Raw genomic sequence first — 13613 nt, 5'->3', positions numbered from 1 at the left:
GAAAGCATCTCGTTCTTTGGCCATATGACTAGTAGCTCCACTGTCGATTAGCCAGAGTTGAGGTTCGGCGTTACCTCGGACACCGCAAACGCCGTCTCACCGCTATCACCATCATCCTGTTGTGACATCTTAGCATGATGAGGTCTGTCAGAGTTATTTTGATAGCCACGGTCACGCCCTCTACGTCCCTCTACCACGAGATCCGACTTCCTACCACTACTGCTCTTTCTGGGACAGACATTCTGATAGTGGTCCAAAGAACTACATATATAGCATCCTCTATTTTGCTGATCAGCTCTGCTATTGGCCGACAGCAGGGCAGTGTCAGAATTGGCTTGAGATCTGCCACTACCAGATACGCCAGCCGAAGCCAGAGATCTTTGTTCTCTTCTGTTCCTCATTAAGTAATGTCTGAGTCACAAACTCCAGCGATATATCGTCACCTCGTGCCTCTAGAGCGGTTACGACAGTTGAGTAGCTATCGGGGAGGCTACCGAGCAGAGGACGACCTGATCCTCTTCGCTTATATTATTTGATCGCTGCGAGTTTGTCTGTTATGGCTTTCATATGTCGGAGATGTTCCTGCATAGACGTACCTTCCTTCATAACAGTTCTAAAGTATTGTTTCTTGAGAAACAGTTTGTTGGCAAGAGTATCACGCTCAAAATGAGCACTCAACCTGTCCCATGCTGCTTGGGCATTAGCACATTCAGTGATCAAATAGACGAGATTGTCGCTTACTGATAAGACTTTGTGGGAGAAAGCTTTGCTATGATTCTTTTTATAAGCGGTCTTGTCTGCTTCACTGGCCTCACTGCTCAGAGTAATGGATCTATCTATATCCAAACAAGTCCTTTGCTATGAGAAGGTGTTTGAGTTTGAATTTCCAAGTTGAGTAATTGTCTGTAGTGAGCTTATCCACACTCCAGCTTTATCATCCATGATCACTGATGTTTATTTTCTTAGTTGGAATGGGTGCTGGGCCCATAACCTGTTGTTTATTTAAGATTGATGTGCATTAGGATGCTTATCTATTTATCACAATATATCTCTCTTGGCAAGAGAGAGAATCAACTAAGAAAAAAATAAACAAAGCGGAACGCAATGCATTGTAGGATACAGGAAGTGAAACACACACAAAACTGTATACATGAGTAGACAACTCACGAGTATGATTAAAACCTAAACATGAAACTGCCTTTATACAATAACAAAACAGTCTAAAACTTAATCTTGACATTTGGCATTCACCATCACTTTATAAACCTTTTGTTGTTTCATTTGCGCGTGTACTTCTCCTCGTAAAACACTCTGCTGGTAAGTAGATGCTTCAATGTGATCTGACTTAAAGTGGTTTTCCCCTTTTTATAGATTTCTTCTGAGAAGAAAGAAGAAAGCGAAGCGATGGATAACGTCTCCATTTTGAATCGAATGGCGCTTGTTTAATAATGCTACGTTATGAAATAATGCTACATGACAACATGCATATTAATTAACGCAAAAATGCTCTACCTTTCTCAAGCTGTAGATTCGCTCCTGGAATTTGGGCCAGGATGATAAAGACATATTTAAAACCTTGGAACACGCTCTTTCTGATTATATGAAACACAAGTAAATTGTAGCGCGTTTACCGTATAAAAGGTACTATCTTGAATCCCGTGGTACCTTCACAGTCGACTTTATGGCTGCAGATTCGCTCCACGAATTTGGTCCAAAAAGTAAAGATATATTTGAAATCCCTCAGAAAACGTACTCGGATGTTACCAAACAGAAGTATTTTCCAGCGTGTTTACTTCTTGAAAATTAGGCCTTTTTACATGTCAACATTTATCCATTGAAACATCGCGCAATTAATTAACGTAAAGACAAAAGCGGAAGTAGTGTTTAAAAGGCTGTAGATTTGCTCCAAGACTTTCCACCAAAAATAAAATAGAATAATCTTTGTCTAAACAACTTGGTCTTTACAACGGCATCAAGCACGTGTGCATTTTTTGTTTTTTTTGTAGCAAAAAATACGGGTTTTTTATTTTGGGTCTGAAACTGATGTTATTTAATAATATTAAAATGAATGTGGTGTCAACTTCACACTTTATGCTAATATTCAATGTTGTGGTGAATCCTGTGGTGATAGTGAGGATGAATGTCAGGATGAATCCTGTGGTACCTTCACAGTAGTAAACCATCATGTGGTAAACAGAGTCTCTTCTTACAATATACCCCCGGTTAAATTTCTTGTTCCTTGTCTCCCAGATATGACCGGTAGACTTTGTTGTTGAACTTTGATTTTGCATTGCGATAACTGGTTTCGTGCATTTGGTCAGTTTTATTTTGCATTGCAATATTCAATTTGTTTATAACTTTTAGTTTGATTTGAATCGTGGAGAAATTTGTTGTGCATTCAGCACATTATTGTTGTATCAAATACATTGTTTTTGAATTTAAGGGAATGTTTGTGCATTGACAAATTAATTTGTGAATTTGCAGATACGGGCCACCGTACTTTCTTATTACAGGTAACCTTCCATTTATTACAGTTCAGTGTTGTAAACTCATTAAGAATGTATAAACATAACTTAAATTATAACTTAGGAGCAAAACATTCACAAAATATATACAATCACACTTCAAGTATTGACTTAAAACAAAACACTGAACACTTTAAATGGTAAACAATCTTACGTTGCTTACCGGTATCATGAAATGTTTCTTTTCTGGCATTACTTCAGCATCCGTCTACCAAACAAGTTTGCAACATGTTTTAGATAAAATTTCTAAAAGTTTTGTGTTTGGCATTGATATTTTATATAATCGCTATTGTGGTTGTCAAATCCGGCAAAAAATTTCATTTCATGAGCCGCGTCTTTCCGCTGACTTTGACAAACCAAAATCCGCCATAAGTTTTTGACCACGCGGGTCTACATAATTTATAGATTTTGTTGACGTTTCCTCCAGGTCTTATAGAACCAGTGAACTCTACAACAACTGGAAGGCTAACTCATTATAAACAAACCTAGACTTGTTTGAAGCCACATAGAAGCTGTTTTGCCGCTTCGCGTGTATCTCGCGTGGACTGTTTTATTTGCGTGACGGATTGTTTTGCAAAACTGCTAACTTGGAAATAGAATGCTAGCCTAAATGCTTTATTTTTTTCAAAACCGTTAGCAAAATTTGGTTATTAATGTGTTAAGATGTATTGTGGACGTTCCAAGACATGTTTTGTATACGTAACGCTGTATTATATAAAACATAAAAGGGAGAACTTGCTTCGAAATATGAATTTCTCATTTGTCGTCGAAAGACAAAAATTTAAGATAAAACTGATAACAGGTAGTCTGTATCTTTGAATGCTGTACAAAATACACACAATCCACTTAATATAATATGTTTCATAACAATTTTATTGCTTTCAAAGTTAGACTTGCTTTGTAAGAATTTCACATGCTCTTTTGTAATGTGAAAGTGATGATTTGAAATTTTGGGCTGTGGGTGATTGTTGGTTCTTGTCATTTACTTCTCCCACTTGTTAAGAACTGGTGGAAGATTTGACATGCATTCATATTTGTAATTGACATTTTATCAGCAAGTTCATGCTTATAAATAAATAAGTATAAATATTATAATACTATTTTAATACTATAAATTATTAGCCGCGGCTGCGTGGTCAAAAACATGGCGGATTTTGGTCAAAGTCAGCGGAAAGACGCCGGCTCATAAATGAATTTTTTTCGTCCACCCGGATTTGACAACCACAATAGCGATTATATAAAATATCAATGCCAAACACAAACTTTAGAAATTTTATCTTTAAACCTTGTTGCAAACTTGTTTGGTAGACGGATGCTGAAGTAATGCCAGAAAAGGAAACATTTCATGATACCGGTAAGCAACGTAAGATTGTTTACCATTTAAAGTGTTCAGTGTTTTGTTTTAAGTCAATACTTGAAGTGTGATTGTATATATTTTGTGAATGTTTTACTCCTAGCTTATAATTTAAGTTATGTTTATCCATTCTTATTTGTTCTTTACTTAATCGCTTGCTAGACGAGGCAAAGCAACCAGTTCTTATCGAGATATGCATATCTTAAAACTCCTTGTTTCAACTGAGTTAAATGGAGGATTTTTTCTGATATATTTTCTGAAAATATGAAGCAAATATTAAGGACAGAGCTGTATTGAAATCAAAATGCAAAGCAAGATTAATTAATGAGTTTGGTACATGTCGTACAATAAAAATACCTGTATTAAACAGCTAGCCTGGACAATTTGACAGATTATGGACAATCATGATGATGTGTAATGGTTTGCTTTATGCTAAAAGTTTTATGAATGCCATCTGGTGTTTCTGTAAATGAATTGTTTGTTACACAGTGTAGTAAACAGGTTAGTACATCAAAATCAAGATAAAAACTACTTTGTTCAATAATGTGCCAAATTTTGCTCCTACCTTGAAATATTTGCTCAGCAAAGCTTATCATGACATACATGAAAATTAAATACAGTACTGCATCATCTGACAAAGTCCATGTTGTTCAATTCCAGGTGATTAAAAGTTCACATAAGATGCATTGGTTGCAATGAAGTTGAATGTGGAAGAAGCAAAAATTGATGACAAAGAACTTTTTATGTCTTTTGAAAAATTACGATATCATTTAAAAGAATAAGAGTAGCAATCTAGTAAAAGAAGCCACGTTGGCCTTCAACATGAGACTTTTCCATTATGTATAGTTATTTTGTACAAAAATACTATTTTAGATAAACTTGATTTTTAAGTCATTCACTGATATTTTACCAAAAGACAAAAGAAAAATCAAAGGCATAATGTAAAAATTCAAAAATTTGTCAAGTTGTTTGAACTCTAGAAAAAAATTAGTATAGGTAACTGTAATTTGTAAGGACACAAGAGAAAAGTAGTGCAAGAAGGTTAGCATTTTTGAGAATTAATAAGTTCTTCACATACATTACACAAGGCCATAATATAAATAATGTCTGTATAATAACAATTATACAACATGCTAAATATTCACCTACATTATAATTATTTAAACAGGTTTGCCTTCATGCAGCAATAAGAAAAGTGTTATGTCAGAGAAACCAATGCACTTTAATTTAAAAATCGTATTTTCAATGGGAAATTAATGTAGTTCTGTTCAATAGTAGATCCATGGTTGTCAATGACAATCCAGTTACTAATATCTTGGCTCAAAACAGAACCAGCAACATGATTATAGAATTTCTGAATCTCGTTCTTTGCTCTCCTAGTTCGAGATATTTTCTTCATAAGTTCGTAGATTTATCAGAATAATAATTTATAAGACACCCAGAATCAATCCTACCAAAAAACTCAAGAAAATATATCTACTTATAATATATTTCCAGTCGACTTAAGTCGTAGGGTAAGCTTAACTTTTTCTAACTCCTTTTGGACATTTTAACTAATATTTACCCATCTATTCAAGAAAGACAGTTGCACGAAGCTGTTAAAAATAGTCAAAACACAAGTATTGCGCATGGGATTATGCATTAAAGCTTAACGACACATTGACAGTGTAAAGAATGCCGTTTGATATTTATTTCTATTATTATATCTAAAGCATTACTTGACAAACATCGTTATTTTACAGTAGATTTACCTCATTTAAATGTGTGTGTCTATTTCACAAAAATCTGAAGCATTATTTTTCAATATTTTATGCTTACGGTATCGTGGTTGTTTTCGCTGGTTGTCATTGATATAAGCAGTAATATTCCGGATTCGAGGGAGCGAATGTTAAAATTTTTTCAAAGTGGAAGTTTTGACAACCAAAATCCGCCATTACCATTGAGTTCTATAATAACTGGAGCGCTAACTTTGTCCTGAGGTCGCCAAAAACGGCCAACGGTCGTATTTCCGCTGAAATGATCGCTTTGCAGAAAAATAATATTCTCGACTCCCCTGGTGTCTATAGTAAATTATAAAGAATTTTTCAAAAACAACACGATATCACAGAATATGGATATCGTTAGTTCCATATTCTGTGACGATTCTTGGCATTTTATAATGCCAACACTTCAATCGTTCAATTGTTGGATGTCGTAGTTTCCACAAAAAGGAACATATCGCTTCACAGGTGAGTAGTTGTTTTGTTAGTCCGTCAACGATTGAAAAGCAATTATACATGCACTTGAAAAGCCATAAAATACATATTAAAGATCGTATTTTAAGACTGACTTGAACGCCAAATATACTGATGTTTTCCTGTTTTGTTTATAAAATTCTTGCATACTTTCTGTCATTTGTTAATGCATGAAATCGTAAATTTACCTATCTATTTGCAAAATAGTTTCCCTAAAGCAAAGACCCTGCACACATTTTGCTCTGTGAAAAGTATCAAAAGAAATGATCAGCCCCAACGGTACCTATGATTTGAGCAGAGCTTGTTATGTTCTATTTGCTGACAACATGCAGGGAAGATCTAGGAGTAAAGATGACTGGAAGATGTTATTGACCAGCTCCAAAATGATAATGCTGTAAAGATAATTGATTTATTGTCTGCCTTATCCAGAGTTATTTAATTTGATCATGGTCAAATTCTATGGAGAGACAATGGATTCACTAATGATGCCCCTAATGCTTTGAAGCTAAAGTTCATGAACCAAGAAAGATGGCCAGAAGGTTGTGTGTGTTTTGATGTTAATTAATGTCAATTCACAACATATGAAATGTTGTGAATTGACATTTATGTAAACATTTGTACTGAGATTGATGATGACTTGATGCAGATGTGAAGCATTAAACTGAATAAGCCATTGGGTTTTATATAACTTAATGTTTAAATCATGTCATATCTTTATCAAAATATTTTAGTTGAGTGTTGTTTAAATGTTACTAATATCTAATACTGAAGCATTAAAGATTCAGTGATGAAACCTTTAAAATTACTGTACTGTATATTTCTTTATATTTTTATATTTCTTTAAGAAACAGTTTGAGCTTTATTTACCTATTAGAGTACAGAATGGGATTTATCATATGCATTGCTGCTTTTAAATAAATGTTTTTCACTTATCAAAGCTTTTCTACAAATATTTTGTTTATTTCTTTTCATGAGATTGATTATATAGAGGTAATATAATCCAATAACTTTATAATTTCTAGAAAGCTTTTAAGCTTCTAGCATAAAAGTACACTATAGGTATTTAATTCATTTGTTTTATTGCCTTGCTATGACATATCCATACATGCATTTCATCATTCATGTATGAAGAAAACACCAAATGTGGATACTCAGAGAACAAAATGCACTACCAACTGCTTATGAAATTTATTATTGAGGTGAAACTGTGTTAATCATTCAAATTGTGCACTTATTGCGAATATAGGAAACAAAACAAAGTGAAACGAAGGGTAGAAGTATTAAACTGCAAATGAATTATAAACACCATTGGAAGCATAAGTGTTTTGATGATTATTTGCATTTTCCTAATTTATATATCAATACAACAAAATCAAATAAAGCTCTTCAACTTAACAAGTATTTGATGCAGCAAATTTCAGAACATCACAAAAAGGTTATTTAAAGTAATTTCTATATAATATTGTTTGTTTTCATTTCACAAACCTATAAGACTTGAGTCTCTTTGTTCTATGTTCAATTACAGAAAACTGCAGAAATATCCAGAGATTTAATATTTACTTTTTAAAAACAAAAAATCCTACAATTGTGGCGAAAAAGCCATTGCCTTCCAATAAAAGAAGCAAAATAGCAATGATAACAAATAAGCTAAATTCTCCCGTGAACCACTGTGAGATAAGCTATGATATACTTTTCAGTATAGACTAAAGAGTTCAATCGATCAAACAATTTGACGCTGGTAAGAAAACGACGCATATCTGCATTCATAGATGTGTAGCCGACATATGCTCTTTCGTTGATAGTTATAAATACATCCTCGTAGGAGCGATAACTGGAAAGCTAGGTTTTGCTGTTAGGAATGTAGGTTTTATCGTGATTTCATCAAAAATTGCTTGCCAAATCCCAAATAACACATACATTTTCTTCACTCTTCCTCAGGAGGGAGTGGAAATTGTGAAATTTTCGGAAAAGCGGTCAATTTCTGTAAACCAGCGGCAACGGACGAAATCCGCCATTTTTGGCGTCATCAGATATCTAAGGCCGCGCTTGAGATAGCCGCTCCAGTTATTATAGAACTCAATGGCCATTACCGCCATGTTTTTGACCACGGGGTCCAGGCCCCTTTGCCCCTCCAGGTCTTATGGAGCTCAATGCATTGAAGGTACGGAGGCGAAATACATCACTTCGAAGTTGCCGGATTTTTTGCAAAAAACAGTGTTCTTCAAGCCAGCTTAATGTCTATAAATCTTAAACAATATTTGGACTTTAATATAAAACAAGTTTGAACGACATTTGTACATGTTTAAGCTTCTTTTTAGAAGGATGAAAAGCGAACTTTGTTTTGGCACGTGAAAGCATGCCTTATAACTTGAATACAAAACTGACACCCCTCGATTTTTTTCATTAAAAGGATGTAAAACATACTTGTCTATCCTTGTAATATTGTTTGAATCTTTGAAAATGAAGCTGTCAGGGCAAAAAAAGCTGTTTTTGGCAGGGGCGGATCTAGGATTTTTCAAACATCAGTCATAAAACGTCGAAGGCGCTCCGCACCTGGGGGGGTCTGAGGCATTCTCCCCTGAGAAATTTTGAATTTCAGAGCCTTGAAAATGCCATTTTCAGCGTTTTAGAGCAATACAAAATGTATTTGTGGGCATCGTTTTTGCGTAAAAACAACACATTTTGCTTACGTTTTTTCAAAAAAATAAATAAATGAAGTGAACAATACTTGAATGTTTTGCCAAATATTTAGGCTCATTATCATGCCAAATACATGGCTCATTAGCATGTCTAGGAACGTAAAATTTATTTTACAATAATGCTATTCAAAAACAAATATAGTCTTTAAAATAACTACCAAGTTGTCAGGCATAGACCCCCTAGAGGCCCCCATTCAAAAATCTATGTAATGGGTTAAGTTAGAAATTTGGTACTACAAGTGACAGTTCATAGATATAGAAAAGCTCAGACTTCAAACCATGCAAGTTTATTGTAACCCTTTACCCATCTCCACATCAGTGCCAGCAAATTCACCTTTTGAGAAAAACTCAAAATTTTTTCTGCCAAAGGTTAAGCAAAATTATCAGAGTGAAAATTTGCAGTTAAGGACAGCTTAATGCCATAAATGTTTATTAGGCATTTCACTAGACTATTATCTTCTTCAAGGTGTGCTATATAGCAATCACTAGTAGCATTGTATTATCAAATACAAACAGAATGTAACCAACATGTCTTTAATTATATAATTACATGAATGTTAAAATTGGTTCATGTGTCATGCTTACTGGTTATGATAAATATCTTTTCATATGATCAAAGCTCGTTTAAATGTAAATCTGAAATAATTTAGTTTAGAAATTATAATGATCATCAGAAAAATTACCTAGTGATCATGAAAAATACTTTGCTGTTTTGCCAAATTTCAAGGTTTATCTGCATACATAGAAGACATTTTACTTTATAGAAAATGCTTTTCATACATCAATAGCCCTTTGGAATTTATGGCAAACAATCTGGTATGAGCCGTAGATTAACACACCTTTACATCTCTACATGAGGTGTTCAGTTAGAAAAGGGACAATATGTGACATGGGACAACATTTCATGTATGTGAAATACTCAGGTTTAATACCATTCCAGTCAAATTGTCAAAATAAAAGCTTCATGGATCAGAAGACTCAAAATCACAGGTTATAGTAAACAGCTTCTCATGTAATCAATGTTAGTTTTCTCAAATCTTAAACAATATGTAGTATAACTGTCCAATGATTGAATGATCAATGATCATAAACTGAAAAGCCCCAAACATTTGTTTATGATAAAGTAAATAATAGTATGGCGCCTTATGGCTACAGATTTTTGTCCATTGAAATATATTTGCAGAATGTAGGATTTCGCTGCCATATAACGGCCACGATTCCCAAGCACTAAAGAAATCATAGCTAAAAGTCCTTCGGCAACAACAATTTTAGAAGCATCAATCTGCTTACCATACGCCATATTAACATAAATCGCATCACACACTCGCATAAATTGACTTTGATATATTACATTCATGCATACACTTCAGTTGTCCTTTACTTACGATTTTGGATGTAAATTTCTGCTGATAAAACTCAAAACAATGTTGGCTTGCTTTTGAACATCAATGACTGAAATGTCGCTCGCGAGATCGTCTTTGCCAAGCATTTACAATTTATCCATAAATTTTCACCCTCTTGAAAAAATTCACAGTTTGGAAAGCAGCATTCATGTCAATATATGAATTTGTAAAGATTTCCATAAATTCCATCTGATTGTAGTTTAGTTTCTATCATGCTTTAAAAATTACTATAAAACGATCAAACATTCAATTCAGACAGTGAGCTTGACTATGTTAGTTCAGTTGGCTATCAGTCGAAATCCGTCAAACCAATCACAATAAACAAAATTCAAATGAACCAATTGTAAGATAGCAATTGGACTCCCTTATAGTCCGGCCACCCTATTATCAGTCGAGATTATTCCAGACTGTCCACTGATCTGGCTATTGACCAATAAAATAGCGTTTTGGCGTTCATAGACTCCTTTATCCGTCGAACCAGTCAAGCCACCCCGCTTATCAGTCGGTTATTCCAGGTCAATTAAAATTCAACTGATCTGGTTACCAACGAGATATTCATTGGATTAGTCATTAGTTTTCAATAATAAATAATGCGGGATTTTTATCACGAAGTAAATGCGATAAGAAAATAAGAATAATTAATGAATTTTTAATTAATATGAATAGGTAATTTTTGAATTTCAAACATCAGTCGCGCGACGGATTTGACATACTCTAGATCCGCCCCTGGTTTTTGGTAATTTTTGTGTGTCCGAGCAAAATTAGCTCGCCCCAGTCCTTTTTGAAAGTTAAGAGCGAAAACAAAAAGAAAAACACTTTGCAAAATATTTCATAAAGTTAGCAAAAAAATATTTTGAGTTCGTTTTAAAGAAACCTGTAATGCCATATTATTGTGTTATTATTTATTGCACCATTAAGGAGTCAAAAGGGGCAATACCCACTTAAAAAAAAAGACAAAAACACAATTGACACTCCATATTCATAACTTTTGAAACACTTAAGTAAAAATTGTAATGTAATACAAGTATGAAAAAGATTATTAGTCTAATATTATAGAATCATCATACATTTTCACAAATATGACCAAACATTTTAAACACACATCCTAAAATTTAATATATTACATATACATTTATCATTATCTGTATTATAAGAAAAAACTAATTTTACAATCAATATGAAATACTATAAAATTTTGATACATGATATAGCTTTGCTTGCTTTATAATCATTTTAAAAACCTGGTACACGCCACTGAGGATGAGGGTTGCTTTTTGGCATTTATGTAGAGCAGGTTATATTAGCAATACTTATCATGTTGTACACTTGGCTATTTATTTATAAGCATGAACTTGCTGATAAAATGCTCAATACACAAATATGGATGCATGTAAAATCTTCCACCAGTTCTTAACAAGTGGGAGAAGTAAATGACAAAAACCAACAATCACCCACAGCCCAAAATTTCAAATCATCACTTTCACACATTACAAAAAGAGCATGTGAAATTCTTACAAAGCAAGTCTAACTTTGAAAGCAATAAAATTGTTATGAAACATGTTATATTAAGTGGATTGTGTGTATTTTGCACAGCATTCAAAGATACAGACTACCTGTTATCAGTTTTATCTTAAATTTTTGGTCTTTCGACGACAAATGAGAAATTCATATTTCGAAGCAAGTTCTCCCTTTTATGTTTTATATAATACAGCGTTACGTATACAAAACATGTCTTGGAACGTCCATAATACATCTTAACACATTAATAACCAAATTTTGCTAACGGTTTTGAAAAAATAAAGCATTTAGGCTAGCATTCTATTTCCAAGTTAGCAGTTTTTGCAAAACAATCCGTCACGCAAATAAAACAGTCCACGCGAGATACACGCGAAGCGGCAAAACAGCTTCTATGTGGCTTCAAACAAGTCTAGGTTTGTTTATAATGAGTTGGCCTTCCAGTTGTTGTGGAGTACACTGGTGACGTTCGATGATACAAATTTTGATATGAAAAATGTTGTTTTTTAGAAGAATATTTACTTCTCGAACAAGCTCCGCGCATGGCATGCAATCCACGCTATGGCCAACGATATTTATGAAACGTGGTACACAAAAGAAGGGCAAAATCTGCCAAAGGAACGAAGAAACGGAACGCTATCTTCGTGATCGGTTTCAAGTGCCAAAGAAATCAGCTCGACTTTTGTCAAAAATTTGCAAAGTGTCAGACATAGATGAACGTGTACAGTACTTTTACACGATAGGGCTAACAGAAGATAGTATCAGCTTGGTGTTTAAAAAATTCCCAAGATCAATTGTGACCTGTAAAGTAGAAGCAATGGATAAAAGAGTTAAATTTCTCTCAGAATACACTAAACATTTTAAAGACCCAAGTGTATTAATAACCCATCTGATACCACAATATCCGAAACTGCTCTGGTATCCTGTTCATACTATGGAGAAACGAATTTGTTTACTGGAAAAATGGAATTTAACGAAAGAGGAGATAGCGAAAGTCTTGAGGTATGTAAGCAAATGACAGATCAGTCTCTTGCTGAAACGCAATTACTATGTAAAACTACTAAGTAAAGCAAACTTCCTTTCTTTGCAGATACAATCCTATTTCTGTCCTGACAAACATAGAGCATACATTTGATGATCTTGTTAAGTACTTGAAAGACAGTGGCCTTTCTGATCTAACAATTCACAAACTTTTTACCAAACAGCCACGGTCCATAACATTTCGCTGGGAAGCTATTGAGAAACGAGTGAGATTCTTCATGGATGAAGTCGGTTTCTCAAGGGAACAAATAACCAGGGTATTCAGAAACAGTCCCGTTGTACTCACTGCCAATGTAGAAAGAATGAGGCAACGAAGTGATTTCATGAAAAAGGAAATGGGGTTAACGAACAGGTCTCTTCATAGGTCACCACTTATTTTGACATACTCGTTAGAAAGACTAAAGTGGAGATATTATTATCTTTATCACATTGGTTACAAGTTTACAGATGATACGTACTTGCTTAGAATTCTCTATGTGACAGATCAACATTTTGCCAAATATATAGCCAAAGAACTTTTGGATGATGTATTGTCCTTTAAGCAGGAGTTTAATGAAAGTTTAATCACAGCTGATCAAGATTTGCAAGAAGTTGAAAAAACCATAAAGTTTTGATTTGTCAATCATAAGTCAAAATCAATCACAAAAGCTCATTCTTACATTCCAAATGTATTTGTAGATGTATTTTCATTCCAAAATACCTAAAACACAGATTAGTTAAATTTTGGAAATTCATTATAAAATGGATTTACTAGAATTTATTTTAACTTACACATTATATTTGTTACTTTATCATTATAAAATCACAGCTTTTAAATCCCTCCCTCCACAATATCAGGAAAA

At 33.9% G+C, this 13613-nt stretch overlaps 1 protein-coding gene across 1 annotated transcript; it reads left to right on the top strand.

Moving 5' to 3' along the window:
- The first annotated feature begins 12124 nt into the window (after nt 1–12124).
- LOC124456387 (transcription termination factor 2, mitochondrial-like) lies at nt 12125–13545 on the top strand. Its single transcript, XM_047006849.1, has 2 exons — nt 12125–12732; nt 12821–13545. Exons 1-2 carry the CDS (start codon nt 12227–12229, stop codon nt 13383–13385), a joined length of 1071 nt encoding a protein of 356 aa, XP_046862805.1. The 5' UTR covers nt 12125–12226; the 3' UTR covers nt 13386–13545.
- The last annotated feature ends 68 nt before the right edge of the window (nt 13546–13613 follow it).

Source organism: Xenia sp. Carnegie-2017, unplaced genomic scaffold (genome assembly GCF_021976095.1).
Source record: "Xenia sp. Carnegie-2017 unplaced genomic scaffold, XeniaSp_v1 HiC_scaffold_47, whole genome shotgun sequence".
In the NCBI taxonomy this organism is placed as follows: domain Eukaryota; kingdom Metazoa; phylum Cnidaria; class Anthozoa; order Malacalcyonacea; family Xeniidae; genus Xenia; species Xenia sp. Carnegie-2017.
The sequence above is the reverse complement of the archived record's forward strand: the minus strand, read 5'-3'. Positions and strand labels throughout refer to the sequence as shown.